The following is a 19,329-nucleotide window of genomic DNA, read 5'->3' on the forward strand; positions in this document are numbered from 1 at the left end:
GTACAGGCTCAGAGAAGTTCGATGATTTGTTTTGGGTCACACAGCATGTGGGTGGCAAAGACATAGAAGAATGCAGGTTTTTGACTCCAGAATGGAATGTTTTTCCTAAACTATTCTGACCTTTTCACAAGCTGCAAAAGTGTTTCTTATGGTCTCTATATTGAGGATTTATCCATGCATGAAATGAAGCAAGACAAAGACAAAGGTGACTGCGCCTACTGAACGCCCCATAGTCTAGGAGAGCATGTTGGAGTAGAAGCTGAAGTTCTCCATCGTGGTCTTAGAGTCGCTGCGAGAGGAGTCATTGGAGGTCTTGTCCAGGGATGAGGGCATGGCCTTGGGGCCTTCCTCCAGGTCTTCCTCATGGGCCCCCACCACTGTGGAGACAGTGGTCTCCAGGCGGCTGACTTTATACACACTGCCCTGCGTCTGGAGGTACCTAGTGGATTTCATTTCAAGCCCCTCATAGTCACCAGCACTGATGAAAGGGCAGCACCGAAAGGCTTGCTTGAAGCCCAGACGGAACCTGAAGAGAGAGTAGAAGGAGAGGTAATCCTTGAGTATGGCCTGCTTTCAGAGGGTGTTCCCATCATTGTGGTAGCTCTTTAATACGTGGACATACCCAAATGAGACACTGTGTTATTATTTTTTTTAATTAATTGACAGCTGAAGATGCTAAGGGCAAAAAGATTCAAAGGTCAGTGATCAAGGTTAAATCCAGGACTAGAACCCAAGTTCATGTGAAATGCATGTCTGTACTTAGCGTGGCTGTTGAAATATACTGCCTCCACTGGTTCAGTGTCAGCTGATTTTGGGTCAATTCAACATCAGTAAAAACATTCACCAAGTGTTTACTATATGCACAATACTGTGTCAAGACTCAGTCCTTTCCTTCAAGTAGCCCACTGACTTTCTGCCAATCATGTCCCTTCAGAATCAGCTTTTGGGAGATTAAACTTAGAAGTGTTTAGGTATGTTGTGAGGCTCCTAGAAGAAAGATAAATCCATGAGTTAGACAAGCAAGACCATTTGGACAAGTCCCAGGGAATATCTGTCCCCAAATTCATAGTACCTGAGTGTCTCATTCAGAGAAGGCACGTTATAGACTGATAACTGTTGGCTATAAATGTGACAAGCCTTTTTTCCTTCCCCCTCCTTCTCCTGCCTTCTTTTTCACAGAGGCTGAGATGGTGCTCCAGATGAGTGAGCTGCCACCATGGCATACCAGCTGCCTCTTGGGGACTCTGCACACAGTGATGAATTCCCTATTACTGAACATCATTCTAGATGGCTCTCCCTTCTGTTACTTGTCTGAGGTTGGCTTCCACTTCAGGGAAGTCTCTCCTGGCCCCTGTGGCCAAGTAAAGGCAGAATCAGGCCTTTGAGGCTCTGACTTCTTTTTGCTTACCCTGTCCTGCTGGAAGTACTGGAAGAAACTGGACAAAGCTGCCCAGATTTTATGATGGGATGGGAAGAAGAAAATGAGAGACCAGAGAAGGGAAAAGATGCCATGTGGTGGATAATTATTCTAGGGGAATCAATCTCTCTCTTTCTCTCTTGTTCTCTCTCTCTCACTATCACTCTCTGACTCATTCACTCTCTGACTCTCTCTCTCTCTCTGATTCTCTTTCTCTCTGTCTGCATGGACAACCCTCTGTGCATGGAATCCATAGAGCAGATTGAGAAATTCATGAACTTGATCCAGCTTGCAACCTGCTTTATATACATTAATCACAGAGGTTTTTTAAATCTGCCCCTGCACCCCACCCTCTACTACTGATTTAGTAACAAGTGTTTAAAAGTCAGAAGATTTCACATAAAAACATGGATTTCTGGTTCATCTTGGAAAAGAAAAAAAGTCTCCTCAGGGCTCATATTCCTGCATGGTGACAAGAAGACCACTTGTCTTTGTAGTCCCCAAGTAGCCAACCTAAGTGAGGAAAGCCAGCTGTGAGACAAGAGGGAGTGGTAAAGACTACAGAGAACTAATCATCACATGGTTCAGTCAGCAGGGATTGAACAGTGTGATGATTAGTTTCTTGTCCTGGAGAGAGTATGGGGGATGGGGTTCTTACCTGTCATTGAGGCAGCAGTAGATGATGGGGTTGTACATTGTAGAGCTCATGGCCAGCCACATGATGGCCAGGTAAACCTGCTGAATAAACTTCTCCAGGTAGAGATCAGGGTTGATGTAAGGCAGGAGGAAGAAGATGTGGAAGGGCAGCCAGCAGATGGCAAAGGTGCATACAACAATAATCATCATCTTAACCACCTGGCAAGAGGGTGAGACAGGTGAGACCACCAGCACATCCTCCCTTTCTCATGGTTATTTTCTCTCTTATCCTGCCCCCTGACTGTGCACAGTGTGATACGGAGTGTAAAGTAATTATAATAACACCTTTCAAGGTGGAGGAAGGACCATTTATATGTAGTACCAAAGGACTTTGGTTATGTCAGTGATTCTCAGAGGGTGGCCCCAGGACCAGCAACATGGCCATAACTTGAGTACTTGTCAGAAATGCAAATTCTTGGACCCCATTCTAGGCTAACTGAATCAAAAAGTTTGAGTGTGGAACCCAGAATTCGGACTTTGACAAGCCCTTCTGATTGTTCTGATGTGCACTCATGTTTGAGAACTTCTGTGTTATACCATACTTCTGGACAATGACTGGAGAAGCCAAGGGAGACCAGATTAATGAGCAAAGGGGAATGGGTGTTCAGGAGGAAAAGACCCAGGAATGGGGGGGAAGCAGCAGGGGGAAAGGGGCCATGAGCCAGAGCAGGCTTCTAGGTGTGAAGACTCAGGGAGAGGGAAAGAGAAGGGGTGGGATTTGGACAGCTGCAGCAAGGGAGTGTCAGATGTTTAAAGGGGATATTAATAAAATGGTTTTATGAATACTGGGTGATATAACCCATTCCTTTTTATTCCCAAGAAACCTTCAGAGAAAAAATGACCTAAGAGAGGTGTGGCCAAGATAGTGGAGTAGGAAGACACTGAGCTCACCTCCTCCCATGGGCACACCAACTAGTTACAGAGAAACTATTAATGAGAACGACCTGAAGACTAGCAGAAAAGATTTTCTTGAACTAAAGATATAAATAAGGAATCACAATGAGATGGATAGGAGGGACAGAGATGCAGTATAGTGAAGACCCATAACCCTGGGGAGGTCACCCCCAAATGGAAGGATGATCACAATTGCAGAGGTCCCCCCCAAGGAGCAAGAGGTCTGAGCCCCACATCAGCGGGGTATGCACTGGGAAGACAAACCCTCAGAATCTCTTGCTTTGAAGGCAAGCAGGGCTTGCACACAGGAGGGCTAGAGAGCTGTAGGAAACAGAGATTCTGCTCTTAAAGAGTGCACAAAAAGTCTCACATGCTCTGAGTCTCAGCACAGAGGCAGTGATTTGAGAGGAGCCTGAGCCAGACCCACTTGCTGACCTTGAAGAGCCTCCTGGAGAAGAAGGAGGCTATTGGGAACATCCCTGGGGACAAAAACACCAGTGGCAGCTGTTTTGGGGACCTCATTCTACCATGAGGACACTGGTTTTGGCAAATGCCATTTTGGAGTTCTTCTTTTAGTCTATTAGCTCTGGGAGGTTACCCACCCATCAGTGGGCTGGTACCAGCCCCAGGGCCCTCATAGACCCACAGCCATTTGCCCCAGGACCTGGCCCTGTGCACAAGTGCGCCAACAGTCACAAGGCAGAGTCGGCAGTGAACTGGGCTGGGGGCCAGCCCCACCTACCAACATGCCCACAGTAGTCAGTCCCACCACAACTGAACGGCCCACACAGCACACATAGGGGGCACCCCTAGAGCATATAGCTCTGTTGATCAGAGGAGAGTGTGCTGCTGGGCCCCACAGGACAGCTCCAACACAAGGCCACTTCTCTAAGATCAGAACATGTAACCAACTTACCTAATGCATAGAAATAAGCACAGAGAAATAAATACACACAATTTGAGGAGACAGAGGAATATGTTTTCAACAAAGGCACAAGACAAAACCTCAGAAAAAGAACTAAATGAGGTGGAGATAAGCAATCTACTTGAAAAAGATTTCAAAGTAATGATAATAAATATGCTCAATGAACTTGAGAGAAGAATGGGTAAACCCAATGAGAATTTAAATAAAATTAGAAAATATAAAGAAGAACCAAACAGAGCTGAAGAATAACTGCAATAAAAAATTCACTAGAAGGAATCAACCGTGGATTAGGTGATACAGAGGAGTGGATCAGCAAACTGCAAGACACCCAAGTTGAACAAAAAATTAAAAAAGAAAATAATTAACAAAAAACTGAGTGTAGTTTAAGAGACCTCTGGGACAACCAAAGTATACAAATATTTGTATCATAGGGGTCCAAGAAGGATAAGAGAGAGAGAAAGCATCAAAGAACTTATTTGAAGGAATAATAGCTGAAAAGTTCCCCAATCTGGGAAAGGAAACAGACATCCATGTCCAAGAAGCACAAAGAGTCCCAAACAAGATGAACCCAAAGCAGCCCACACCAATACACATTATATTAATATGGCATATATTAAAGATAAAGAGAGAATATTAAGAGCAGCAAGAGGAAACAAATAGTTACACACATGGGAACTCCCATAAGACTGTCAGCTGACTTTTCAGTAGAAATTTTGCAGGCCAGAAGGGAGTGGCACCATATATTCAAAGTGATGAAAGGATAAAACATGCAACCAAGAATACTCTATCTGGCAAGATTATCATTCAGATTTGAAGGAGAGATACAAATTTTAAGACAAGCAACAGCTAAAAGAATTCAGCACCACTAAACTGGCTTAACAAGAAATGTTAAAGGGACTTCTCTAAGGGGAAAAGAAAAGACCACAACCAGAAATATGAAAATTATGAGAGGAAAAATCTCATTGGTTAAAGCAAACATACAATAAAGATAGTAAATCAACCACTTATAAAGCTAGTAGGAAGATTAAAGACAAAAGTCGTAAAATCATCTATATCCACAATAAGTAGTTAAGGGATACACAAAACAAAAAGATGTAAAATATGATGTCAAAAACATTAAATGTGAGGGGGGGCAAATAAAAATGAAGGGTGGTTAGAATGTGTTCAGACTTAACTGGTCACCAACTTAAAAATAATCACATGTGGGACTTCCCTTTGGTGCAGTGGTTAAGAATCTGCCTGCCAATGTGGGGGACACAGGTTCGAGCCCTGGTCTGGGAAGATCCCACATGCCACAGAGCCCACGCACCACAATTACTGAGCCTGCACTCTAGAGCCCGTGAGCCACAACTACTGAGGTTGCATGCCACAACTACTGAAGCCTGCGCACCTAGAGCCCATGATCCACAACAAGAGAAGCCACTGCAGTGAGAAGCCCTCACATCGCAACGAAGAGTAGTCCCCACAACCCACAACTAGAGAAAGTCTGCATGTAGCAATGAAGACCCAACGCAGCCAAAAAAAAAAAATCACATGTGTATGTATATATAGTTTGCTATATATAAACATCATGGTAACCACAAACCAAAAAAATCTCTAATAGATACACATGAAAAAAGAGAAAGGAATCCAAACATAACATTAAAGGCAGACATTAAACCACAAAGGAAGAGAGCAAAAAAGAGAAGAAAAAAAGAACTATAAAAACAACCAGAAAACAACAAAATGTCAATAAGTACATTACAGACCAATATAACTGATGAACATGGATGCAAAATCCTCAACAAAATATTAGCAAACAGAATTCAACAATACCTTAAAAGGATCATACACCATGATTGAGTGGAATTTGTGCCTGGGATGCAAGGATGTTTCAACATCAGCAAATTAGTCAATGTATTACATCACACTAACAAATTGAAGAATAAAAATCATATGATCATTTTCATAAATATAGAAAAAACTTTTGACAGAATTCAGTATCTTTTTATGACAAAAACTCTCAACAAAGTGGGTATAGAGGGAACATACCTCAACATATAAAGGCCATATGTGACAAACCCATAGCTAACATCATATTCAGTGGTGAAAAGGTGAAAGCATTTCCTCTAAGATCAGAAACAAGAAAAGGTTGCCCACTCTCACCCTTTTTATTCAATGTAGTATTGGGAGTTCTATTCAAAGCAATCAGACAAGAAAAAGATATCCAAATTAGAAAGGAAGAATTCAAACTGTCACTGTTTGCAGATGACAAGATACTATACATTGAATATCCTAAAGAAGCCACCAAAAAACTATTAGAACTAATAAACAAATTCAATAAAGTTTCAGGATACAAAATTAATATACAGAAATCTGTTGCATTTCTATATACTAACACTGAAATATCAGAATGAGAAATTAAGAAAACAGTCCCATTTACAACTGCATCAAAAAGAATAAAATACCTAAGAATAAACCTAACCAAGGAGGTAGATAACTTGTACTTGGAAAACTATAAGGCACTGATAAAATAACTTGAAGGGGACACAAGCAAAAACCAAAATATAGCATGCTCACATATTGGAAGAATTAATATTGTTAAAATGACCATACTACCTAAGGCAACCTACAGATTCAATGCAATCTATCAAAATACCAAAGGCAATTTCACAGAACTACAACAAATAATTCTAAAACTTATACAGAAACACAAAAAACCCCAAGTAGCCATAACAATCTTGAGAAAGAAGAACAAAGCTGGAGGCATTATGCTCTTGATTTCAAAATCATACTAAAGGCTACAGTAATCAAAACAATATGGTACTGGCACAAAACAGACACAGAGCTCAAAAGAACAGAATAGAGATCCCAGAAATAAACCCACACCCATATGGTCAATTAATCTATGACAAAGGAGGCAAGAATTATAGTGGGGAAAATACAGCCTCTTCAAAAAAACATGTTGGGAAAAGTTGACTGCTACATGCAAAAAAATAAAACAGGATTACATTCTCACATCATATATAAAAATAAATTCAAACTGGATTAAAAACTTAAATGGAAGACCTGAAACCACAAAACTTCTAGAAGAAAACAGGAAGCACCCTTTTTGACACTGGTATTAGCATTTTTTAAAAAAAATGTGTCTCCTCAGGCAAGGGAAACAAGAGCAAAAATTAACAAATGGGACTACATCAAAGTGAAAAGCTTTTGCACAGTGAAGGAAACTATAAACAAAACAAAAAGGCAGCTTACTGAATATTTGCAAATAATATATCTGATAGGGGATTAATATCTAAAATATACAAAGAACTAATATCACTCAACATCAAAAAAACCAAACAACTGCATTAAAAAATGGCAGGGACCTGAAGAGATGTTTTTCCAAATAAGGCATACAGATGGCAAAAAGGCACATGTAAAGATACCCAACATCACTCATCAAACCAAAACCACAATGAGATATCACTTCACATGTGTCAGAATGGCTATATCACAAAGACAGCAGATAACAAGCATTGGCAAGGATGTGGAGAAAAATGAGCCTTTGTAAACTGTTTGTGGAAATGTAAATTGGTGCAGCCATTCTGGAAAACAGTATGGAGATTCCTCAACAAATTGAAAAGAGAACTACCATACGATCCAGCAACTACACCCCTGGGTATTTATCCAAAGGAAACAAAAACACTTTGAAAAGATACAAGTACCCTGATGTTTATAGGAGCATTATTTACAATAGCCAAGATATGGAAGCAACCTAAGTGTCCATTGATAGAGGAATGGGTATAAAAATATATTTTATGTATATATATATACACACACACATACAATGGAATATTACCCAGACATTAAAAAATGAAATCTTGTCATTTGGGACAACATGGATGAATATAGAGGGTATTATCCTAAGAGAAAGTCAAATATCACATCATCTCACTTATATGTGGAATCTAAAAAACAAAACAAAGAAACAAACAAAACAAAAGCAGACTCATAAAGATGTAGAGAATAAAAGGGTGGTTGCCAGAAAGAAGGCGGATGGGTAGGTGGGTGAAATGGGTGAAGAGGATTAAGGGGTACAAACCTTAAATAAGTCATGGGGATGTAATAAGCAGCATAAAGAATATGGTCAGTAACATTTTAATAACTTTGTATGGGGACAGATCGTTACTAGAATTATTGTGGTGCTAGTGGATGCAAATGTCAAATCATTATGTAATACACCTGAAATTAATATACTATTGTAAGTCAACTGTATTTCAATAAAAAAGAAAAGCTATCTAGCATCCACACAATGAAATACTATGCAAAGAAGTACCAAAAGAGAAAAATAAAGAATGAGAAATCTCTTTCTATATTGATTTTTGAAGATTTTGTGGATGTTGTTAAATTTAAAAATAAGAGGAAGAACAGCGTGTATTTACTATTTGTGTAAGAAAGAAAAGAATGTATATTTATTTGGCTTATAAATGCATTACAATATCTGAAAGGATTAACAACAACTGTGGTTATCATACTGTGTGTGTGTGTGTGTGTGTGTGTGTGTGTGTGCATACACATTTGGGAACTGTGTAGATGGAGGACCTAGAAAGGAGGGAGACCTTTCATGGTAAGACTCAATATATTTTTTGACTTTTAATTTCCGAATAATTTAAGACTCCCAAGAAGTTGCAAAAATAGGTCAGAGAGTTCTCAGGTACCCATCACACAGCTTCTCCCAATGATATCATCTTAGATAATTATGCCACATGATCAAAATCAGGAAACTGATGATAGTGCGGTACTATTAACGGACTGTATTTGGATTTTGCCAGTTTTTACATGCATTTTTTTGGGGGTGCATAGTTCTATGAAATTTTATCATATGCAGAGATAAGTGAAAAACCCACAGCAATCAGGATACATAGCTGCTCCATCATCACAAAGAAACTCACTCATGCTGTCCCTTTGTAGACAGACTCTTCCCCCAGTACTAATCCTGGCAACTCCTAGTCTATTCTCCATCACCATAATTTTGTTTCTTTTAGTACTTTTTGATGTTTGAACCAAGTAAATGTACTATTTTGTCAAATTTTAATAATAAAAGAGAACTGAATAACTCTTCATGCTTTTGTAGTTAAATATGTGTGTTTGTGTTTTAATGACTTGACAGTTTTCAATTAGCCTTAAGGCGAGAGTGAGGTGGCTTATGCCTGTACAGGCAGGCCTAGGTTACGAAAACATTGAAGAAAGATCTCTTCCCTCCCCTCCCTTCCCCTTTCCTCCACTCCCTTCTATTGTTCCCAGGACCCAGGGATGTTTTGTGCCTGCTGCCTCTGGGTCTCCTGAGGCTCTGGGGCTCATAAGCTTGCCGGTCTGTCACCTATGCCAGGGTGGGTTAAGTGCTGCCTGCCCTTTGCTCACCTTGCGCTTGGCAGAGACTTGCTCGTGGTAACGGTCAGAGGAGTCCCCAGGGATCTCGCTGGCCCACAGTGTGATACCCACTACAGTGTACGCATAGCCTATCACCAGCAGGGGGAGGAAGTAGATCAACACAGTCACACAGATGTGGTACCTGCAACAAGGTGGATGGAAGGGGTCAGTTCAAGAAATAATAGAGTTGGTCAAGCTTTGACGGTTACATTTCTCAGCATTTGCCATTAATAAGCTTTGATGATAAGGCTAGCCACCTGCATTGGATGGATGGGTGATATGTTAATGGATAAAGTAGAGAAAGCAAATCTCTTCAACTTATGTTTTTCTTATGGACTTTTTCCATAATGGAGATTCCTATTCAGAATGAAAAGAGAAGAACAAACACTGATCAGAGGGAACTGAATCTGTTGTATACCTACAGCAATTTTAGTTGATGTTAAGTTCAATATTGCTTACCTCTCCCTCCAAAGAGAAAATGAAATCTTAGGCTGCATTGATGGAAGTATATTCTCTAGAATAAAGGAGATGATTTTACTGCTCAATACATACTTGTCAGATTTAAACTTAGGGTCAGTTTTGGTGCAGGGACATAGACCAACTAGTACATTCAGATGAGAACCATCGTCATGGTTAATGAGACAATCTATCCTAAATGACAAATGGCTTCACAGATATAAGCATAATTATCTTGGAGAGAGATAAGACTTATCCTAGAATTAAGATCAGTAGGTGAGAGCCACAAAGTTTAAGCTACTTCTAGGCCTGGTCCTTAAATATATATTTCCAGATGGAAGCTGTCTGGGTCTCTGAGTTACCACTTGGAGGACAGATACCAAATGATTTGAGTCTGATTGGAATATGAGAAAGAAACAAACCTTTGCAGTGTTAAACCACAGATTTTGAGGTTTCTTACAACAGCACAACTTATCCTATTCTGTTTAAGATGAAGCTCATTGTAAGTTGGACATTTTAATAAGTTATTTGAATTTGGAGAAAGAGTATTTTTTCTCAGATGGTCCTTGGCATGTCTGGCTAGTTATAGGCCTTTCCCCCTGATGTGAGTTTAATGCAAAGCCTCAGCATTCCTGATAATAATAATAATAAGAAGAAGAAGAACAGCTAATATTTTGCGGGTTTTACTCTAGGTCACTGTGTTCATAATAACATTAATGATAGTATTAATAGCTGAACTGGAAGTTAGATTTTATTGAGTGAATAGCACAGTGCCATGCACTTTACTGGCATTATCTTCTTTAATCCTCAAAACAAATGATTAGGTAGATACTATCATAATCCCATTTTGTAGATAAGGAAACCAAAGCTTAGAATTTAATTAACTTTCCGAAATTCACAGTTGGTAAAATGAGGAACTGAGATTAGAACGCAGGACTGTGACCACAGAGCCAGCTTCTTTTCACTGGAGAAAAGTCACCCAGTGATATATATATTTTTTAATATTTTAATTTAATTTAATTTATTTTTTTATACAGTAGGTTCTTATTAGTTATCTATTTTATACATATTAGTGTATACATGTCAATCCCAATCTCCCAATTCACCCAACCACCACCATCAGCACCACCACTTTCCCCCCTTGGTGTCCATACGTTTCTTCTCTACACTGTGTCTCTATTTCTGCCCTGCAAACTGGTTCATCTGTACCATTTTTCTAGGCTCCACATATATACGTTAATATACGATATTTGTTTTTCTCTTTCTGGCTCACTTCACTCTGTATGACAGTCTCTAGAACCATCCACGTCTCTACCAGTGACCCAATTTCATTCTTTTTTATGGCTGAGTAATATTCCATTGTATATATGTACCACATCTTATTTATCCATTCATCTGTTGATGGGCATTTAGGTTGCTTCCATGACCTGGCTATTGTAAATAGTGCTGCAAGGAACATCAGGGTGCATGTGTCTTTTTGAATTATGGTTTTCTCTGGGTGTATGCCCAGTAGTGGGATTGCTGGGTCACATGGTAATTCTATTTTTAGTTTTCAAAGGAACCTCCATACTGTTCTCCGTAGTGGCTGTATCAATTTATATTCCCACCAACAGTGCAAGAGGGTTCCCTTTACTCCACACCCTCTCCAGCATTTGTTGTTCATAGATTTTCTGATGATGCCCATTCTAACTGGTGTAAGGTAATACCTCATTGTGGTTTTGATTTGCATTTCTCTAATAATTAGTGATGTTGAGCAGCTTTTCGTGTGCTTCTTGCCCATCTGTATGTCTTCTTTGGAGAAATGTCTATTTAAGTCTTCTGCCCATTTTTTGATTGGGTTATTTGTTTTATTAATATTGAGCTGCATGAGCTATTTATATATTTTGGAGATTAATCCTTTGTCCATTGATTCATTTGCAAATACATTCTCCCATTCTGAGGGTTTTCTTTTCATCTTGTTCATTGTTTCCTTGGCTGTGCAAAAACTTTTAAGCTTCATTAGGTCCCATTTGTTTATTTTTGTTTTTATTTCCATTACTCTAGGAGGTGGATCAAAAAAGATCTTGCTGTGATTTATGTCAAAGAGTGTTCTGCCTATGTTTTCCTCTAAGATTTTTATAGTGTCTGGTCTTACATTTACATCCATTTTGAGTTTATTTTTGTGTGTGGTGTTAGGGAGGGTTCTAATTTCATTCTTTAACATGTAGCTGTCCAGTTTTCCCAACACCACTTATTGAAGAGACTGTCTTTTCTCCATTGTGTATCCTTGCCTCCTTTGCCATAGATTAGTTTACCATAGGTGCGTGGGTTTACCTCTGGTCTTTCTATCCTGTTACATTGATCTATATTTCTGTTTTTGTGACAGTACCATATTTTCTTGATTACTGTAGCTTTGTAGTATAGTCTGAAGTCAGGGAGTCTGACTCCTCCACCTCCGTTTTTTTTTTCCCCTCAAGACTGCTTTGGCTATTCAGGGTTTTTTGTCTCTATACAAATTTTAAGAGTTTTTTGTTCTAGTTCTGTAAAAAATGCCACTGGTAATTCAATAGGGATTGAATTGAATGTGTAGATTGCTTTGGGTAGTAGAGTCATTTTCACAATATTGATTCTTCCAATCCAAGAGCATGGTATATCTCTCCATCTGTTTGTGTCATCTTTGATTTCTTTCATCAGTGTCTTATAGTTTTCTGAGTACAGGTCTTTTACCTCCTTAGGTAGGTTTATTCCTAGGTATTTTATTCTTTTTGTTGAAATGGTGAATGGGATTATTTCCTTAATTTCTCTTTCTGATCTTTCATTCTTAGTGTATAGGAATGCAAGTGATTTCTGTGCATTAATTTTGTATCCTGCAACTTTACCAAATTCATTGATTAGCTCTAGTCACCCAATGATATTTTCTTCCACTATTTATGCTTATTTTCTGCAATATTTTTTTTCCAAAAAGGAAAACCCACTTACTCACTCACAATTTCTCCTTTATCAATAGTTTGTTTTCAATCACTTCTTTGCAAAGCCCCACAGTTTTACCACTTATTCTGCCTCCTCTGAATGCTAAAATTTGAAACTTGAAGAAACTTGGAAGAGTTCTTAAAGTAACAAGCCACAGATTCAGCAAAGCAGGGTGTTTAGTGCAAGCTGTTATGTACAGACTGGCTGTTCCATGCAGACAGGCTGTTCTGTGCAGACAGCCTGTTCCATGCAGACAGGCTGTTCCAGTCTTACCAGACTTTCAATGTTCACTTTGATTGTCTCCTCCAGAAGACTTCTTGGGAGCCTCAGTTCTCTAGTCACCGCAGCAGTGACTGCATACTTGTTTCCTACCTGATCTCAGTCCCTCTTCCTGATTGCTGTATAGATACTGCTTGAAATCAAAATGTTTGGAGACTATGGTGTCAGGGAGACCCTGGGAACCTGCAGGTTGCACCTACTTCTTCTATCTGTAAGAACAGCCCTCCCTTTTGAAGACCAATACTTACTTGGCGATAAAAACATGTTAACTGAGCTTTGTGGGGTCTTTCCCTCAGAGCGCTGAGCATCTTTTTGGAGTCAGGGATGTGATGGGAGAACACTGCAGTCAAGTCACAGATGCTTCTTAACTTGGACCAGTGGTTCTCAAACTTAAACCAGCCTCAGAATCACCTAGAGGGCTTGTACAAATATGGAGGACTAGGCCCCACTCTGGGCCCCACCCAGTTTCCTACTTAGCATGTCTGAGGTAAGTCTGAGAATCTGAATTTATAACAAGTTCCCAGGTGACGCTGATGCTGGTTCTGGTTCAGACTTTGAGAAACATTTAGACCACTGGTTCTCAAGCTCAGAATCACATGAGAAACATCGGGGGAGATTTTTAAATGATCAGTGTCCAGAGATACTCATGTAATTGGTCATGAGTGTGGGAGCAGAAAACCACAGTTTAGAAAATTCCCCAAGCCATTCTGGAATACAGCTGACATTGAGAATCACCTTTTCAGATCCAAGGCCTACAAGCCTGTTGGAACTACTATATTGTTGTTGGAGATTTAATGACATCAGTAAAGTACGTATTAACCATATTTTCTAGTTTCTGTATCTGATGCTTTGACATCTTGGGTCTTGCTGATGAATCTAGGAGGGACTGCGTGTCCAGAGCTAGCTAACTCCTAGAGATAACTCCTGCTAGTGTGACTTCATATTCAAACTAAACAACCCAAGGCCCCTACCTGCCGTCTATCTGCTTTTTCGGGGCTCTTACACTACAGGATACTATCCTCCTGCCCTAATCACCCCAGGGCCACTTCAGACATCTATGGGCAGCCCCTACACTGGAGCCCACTGAAATGATTCAAACAAGAAAATGCTAGGCCTGTTTACCCTGCCTCACTGGTTGCTTCCCTCAAAAACATAGTAAAAGACTTTCCTACAGTTTCCCCATGCTCTCTGCCTGTGACCCTCTGTGGGGTGGTGTGCACCTTCCTCTTGGGAACTATGAGTAATAAACTATATTTTCAATGGAAATCATGTCCTGATCTGTTGGCCTCACTATACGTGAATTAAAAAAATGAAATCTATACTTTAAAACAAAGTGCTCCAGGGAGATCAGCTTGATGCTTTGTGACCACCTAGAGGGGTGGGATAGGGAGGGTGGGAGGGAGACGCAAGAGGGAGGAGGTATGGGGATATATGTATATGTATAGCTGATTCACTATGTTATAAAGCAGAAACTAACACACCATTGTAAAGCAATTATACTCCAATAAAGATGTTAAAAACAAAAAACAAAAAAAAAAACCCCACAAAGTGCTCTTTGGAAAATCACAGATCAGACCATTAGGAAAATGCTAAGCTAAATCAGTAAACATAAATTATCAGCCTCTTTTTTTTTTTTAAGAAGGAAAAGTTATTTTGTTATTCATTTGTAAGAAAGAAAAAGTATGGACTTAATTTCAACTAAAATGAGTTATAGACAGGTCCATGCTCTAACAGGGATAATTAAGAATAACAGGAATATGCCCCAGCAATTCCAGTTCTAGATACATACCCAGAATTGAATGCAGGGACTCAAACAAATACTTGTACACCAATGTTCATAGCAGCATTATTCACAATAACCAAAGGGTGGAAACAACCCAAATGCCCCTCAGTAGATGAATGGATAATCAAAATGTGGTATATACATAAAATAGAATATTATTTAGCCTTAAAAAGAATGAAGTTCTGATACATGCTACAACTGGATGAACCTTGCAAACATTATGCTAAGTGAATAAGCCAGACACAAAAGGACAAATATTGTATGACCCCACTTACATGAAATATTTAGAATAGGCAAATTCATAGAGACAGAAAATAGAACAGAGGTTACCAGGAGCTGGGATATGGGGATGGGAGTTACTGTTTAATAGGTACAGAATCTGGGATGATAAAAAGTTCTTGAAATGGATAGTGGTGACAGTTGCATAACATTGTGAATGTAAAATGATAAATTTTACATTATGAATATTTTATCACATATGTAAATGTCATACATACACATATATATTACATAATATAATAAAAAACCATAAGAACATTTAATCTGACCTGGGGTCCCGGGTCTCCAGATTTTCAGCCTTCTATTCCCCTCAGGTACTCCTCAAAAACCTCCAAAATAATAAAAATCCTCCACTGTGATCAAAAGGTAAGTAAATCTTGCTCATATAAACCCTTTTCACATGGAAGTTGCAAGTGCTCAATCCAATGTCCAAGTTATCAAAAATTCTAAATGAATTTAGGTCAAATGAATGAAATTTAATCACTAGAAAATATGAAAATAAATATATTTCTTCCATCTTGACATATTCTTGGAGAAGTTTTACCTATTCTTGCAGTTAATTGGAGATAAACCTGCATTTTAATATTTTGCCAAAATCATTATTTTAGAGAACTGGTCAATAGGACCTAGTATAATCTTATTTTGTACAGCTTCATGGGTTTTTTTGGCTCTTGAATCTGATAGCTCTCAGAATTAATATCTGCCTTGGGAGAAGAGATCAGGGATCAGTGATCAGGGATGTGCCAAATGTGAGCCAGGGAAAGAATCAGGAGTGACTGCAATAGACTGTGACTGAAAGGACAGCTTGGTTCCCACATGATGAGATACATGAGACATGTGCATTGATTTTTTGTGTTTTTTATTAAGTCTTTTTAAAAACTGAGGCATAGTTGATTTATAAAATTATATGTTTCAGTGCAACATAGTGATTCACAATTTTAGAGGCTATACTCCATTTATAGTTATTATAAAATATTGACTATATCCCCTATACTGTACAATATATCCTTGTAACTTATTTATTTTATACATAGTAGTTTGTACCTCTTAATCCCATACTCCTATCTTGCCCCTCCACCCTTGCCTCTCACCACTGGTAAGCACTAGTTTGTCACTATATCTATGAATCTGTTTCTCTTTTGTTATATTCACTAGTTTGTTTTATTTTTTAGATTCCACATATAAGTGATAGCATACAGTATTTTGTCTTTCTCTGTCTGACTTATTTCACTAAGTACCTTCCAAGTCCATCCATGTTGTTGCAAGTGGCAAAATTTCATTCCTTTTTATGGCTGAGTAATAGTTCATTGTATTAATATTTATATACCACATCTTCTTTAGTCATTCATCTGGTGATGGAAACTTAGGTTGCTTGTCCTAGCTATTGTCAATTATGCTACTATGAACACTGAGATGCATGTATCTTTTTGATTTTTGAATTAGTGTTTTTGTTTTTTTGTATATACATCCAGGAATGGAATTGCTGGGTCATATGGCTAATTCTATTTTTAGTTTTTTGAGGAACCTCCTTTCTGATTTCCATAGTGGCTGCACCAATTTACATTCCCACCAACAGTGTAGGTTTCTTCACATCCTCACCAACATTTGTTATCTGTAGACTTTTTGAAGATAGCCATTCTGACAAGTGTGAGGTGATATCTCATTGTGGTTTTGATTTGCATTTCTCTGATGATTAGTGATACTAAGCATGTTTTCATGTGCCTGTTAACCATCTATATGTCTTCTTTGGAAATATGTCTAATCAGGTCTTCTGTCCATTTTTAATTGGGTTGTTTCTTGATATTGAGCTGTATGAACTGTTCATATATTTTAGATATTAAGCCCTTATTGGTTATATCATTTGTAAATATTTTCTCCCATTCAGTAGGTTGTCTTTTCATTTTGTCCATGGTTCCCTTTGCAGTACAAAAGCTTTTAAGTTCAATTAGGTTCCTTTTGTTTATTTTTGATTTTATTTCCTTTGCCTTAGGAGACAGATCCAAAACAATATTGTTATGATTTATGTCAAAGAGTGTTCTGCCTATGCTTTCTTCTAGGAGTTTTATGATTTCAAGCCTTGTATTTAGGTCTTTAACCCTAATATCATTTTCTTATATGTAGTTGTCCAATTTTTCCAGCATCACTTATTGAAGAAACTGTCTTTTTCCAATTGTATATTCTTGCCTCATTTGTCATAGATTAATTGACCATAAGTGCATGGGTTTATTTCTGGGCTCTCAATTCTGTTCCATTGATCTATGTGTCTGTTTTTGTGCCAGTACCATACTGTTTTTACTATAATAGTTTTGTAGTATAGTCTGATGTCCAGAAGCATGATCTTCCAGCTCTCTTCTTTTTCAAGATTATTTTGGCTATTCAGGGTCTTTTGCATTTCCATACAAATTTTAAAATTATTTGTTCTAGTTCTGTGAAAAATTACCCCAGCTTTCTTTTGATTTCCATTTGCATGGATTACCTTCTTCCATCCTCTACTTTCAGTCTGTGTCTTTAGATCTGAGGTGAGTATCTTGTAGGCAGCATTATATACAGGTCTTGTTTTATATTCTTTCAGCCACTCTATGTCTTTTGATAGGAGAATTTAGTCCATTTACATTTAAAGTAATTATTGTTATGTACTTTCTTACTGCTATTTTGTTTATTGTTTTTGCATTGTTTTTGTAGTTCTTTTTGTTTCTTCTTTTTTTCTCTTCTACTGTGATTTTATGTCTATCTTAGTGTTATGTTTGGATTCCTTTCTCTTTTGTGTGTGTATCTATTATAGAGTTTTGGTTTGTGATTACCATAAAGTTTATATATATATAATTATCTATGTCTATATATGATTGTTTTAAGTTGCTGATCTCTTAATTCAAACACACTTTAACAACCCTGCATTTGTACTCTCCTCTCCTCTCGATTACTGTTTTTGACTTCACATTTTACGTCTAATTGTTTGGGGTATCCCTTAGCTGCTTATTGTTGATATAGGTGATTTTTACTACTTCTGTCTTTTAACCTTCCTACTAGCTTTATGCATGGATCATTTCCTACCTTTACTGTATATTTGCCTTTACTAATGAGTCTTTTCCTGTCATAATTTCCATGTTTCTAGTTGTGGCCTTTCCTTTTTTTACTTAGAGAAGTCCCTTTAGTGTTTCTATTAAAGCTGGTGTGGTTGCTGAACTATTTTAGCTTTTGCTTGTCTCTAAAATTTTTGACCCCTTCATCAAATCTGAAGGAGAGCCTTGCTGGGTACTGTGTTTTTGGTTGTAGGCTTCTCCTCTTTTATCACTTTAAATATATCATGCCACTCACTTCTGGCCTGCAGAGTTTCTACTGAAAAGTCAGCTGATGGCCTTATGGGAGTTTTCTTGTATGTTATTTGTTGCTTTTCCCTTGCTACTTTTAATATTCTTTCTTTATCTTTAATTTTTGTCATTTTAATTAGAATGTGTCTTGGTGTGTTGCTCTTTGGGTTAATCCTGTATGGGACTCTCTGCACTTCCTGGATTTGGATGACTCTTCCTTTCCCAGGTTAGGGAAGTTTTCAGCTATTATGTTTTCAAATATATTATCAGCCCCTTTCTCTTTCTCTCTTCTCCTGGAATCTCTATAAAGCAAATATTAGTGCACTTGGTGTTTTCCCAGAGGCCTTTTAAACTGTCCTCATTTCTTTACATTCTTTTCTTTTTTTTTCTGTTCAGTGGCAGTGATTTCCACTACCCTGTCTTCCAGCTCACTGATTCATTCCTCTGTATCATTTAGTCTACTTTTGATTCCTTCTAGTGTATTTTTCATTTCAGTTATTGTGTTCTTCATCTCTATTTGGTTATTCTTTATATTTTCTAACTCTTTGTTAAAAACTTATAACTTCTGACTCTGTACATCTATTCTTCTCCCGAGTTCATTATCCTGAACTCTTTCTTGGGTATAGTGCATATCTCCACTTCACTTAGCTCCTCTTCTGGGGTTTTATCTTGTTCCTTCATTTTGAACAAGTTCCTCTGTTGCCTTATTTTTCCCAACTTGCTGTTTTTAATTCCTATGTATCTGGAAGTTTGGTTATATTTCCTGACTGTGGAAAGGTAGCCTTTCATAGGTGATGTCCTGTGTGTCTGACAGCACACTCCTCTCTCATCACTAGAGCTATATGCTCCCCTATGTGGGCTTTGTGTGTTCTTCTGTTGTGGCAGGTTGACTACTGTGAGTGGTCTGGTAGGCTTGGTTGGCCCTGGTCTGGTTGGTTGCTAGGCCCTG

General features: G+C 38.4%; 1 protein-coding gene across 1 annotated transcript in view; it reads right to left on the reverse strand.

Annotated features, from left to right (window-relative positions):
* Positions 1–234: 234 nt before the first annotated feature.
* Positions 235–19,329, reverse strand: part of TACR1 (tachykinin receptor 1) — an 88,056-nt gene continuing 68,961 nt past the window's right edge. The window contains exons 3-5 of the mRNA XM_024750663.1: positions 9,318–9,468; positions 2,076–2,272; positions 235–526 (exon numbers count right to left, since the gene is read on the reverse strand). Of these exons, the coding sequence (XP_024606431.1) occupies positions 235–526; positions 2,076–2,272; positions 9,318–9,468 (640 nt within the window). The remainder of the gene's footprint in view (positions 527–2,075; positions 2,273–9,317; positions 9,469–19,329) is intronic.

The sequence above is a fragment of the Neophocaena asiaeorientalis genome, unplaced genomic scaffold (genome assembly GCF_003031525.2).
Source record: "Neophocaena asiaeorientalis asiaeorientalis breed wild unplaced genomic scaffold, Neophocaena_asiaeorientalis_V1.1 scaffold454, whole genome shotgun sequence".
NCBI lineage: Eukaryota > Metazoa > Chordata > Mammalia > Artiodactyla > Phocoenidae > Neophocaena > Neophocaena asiaeorientalis.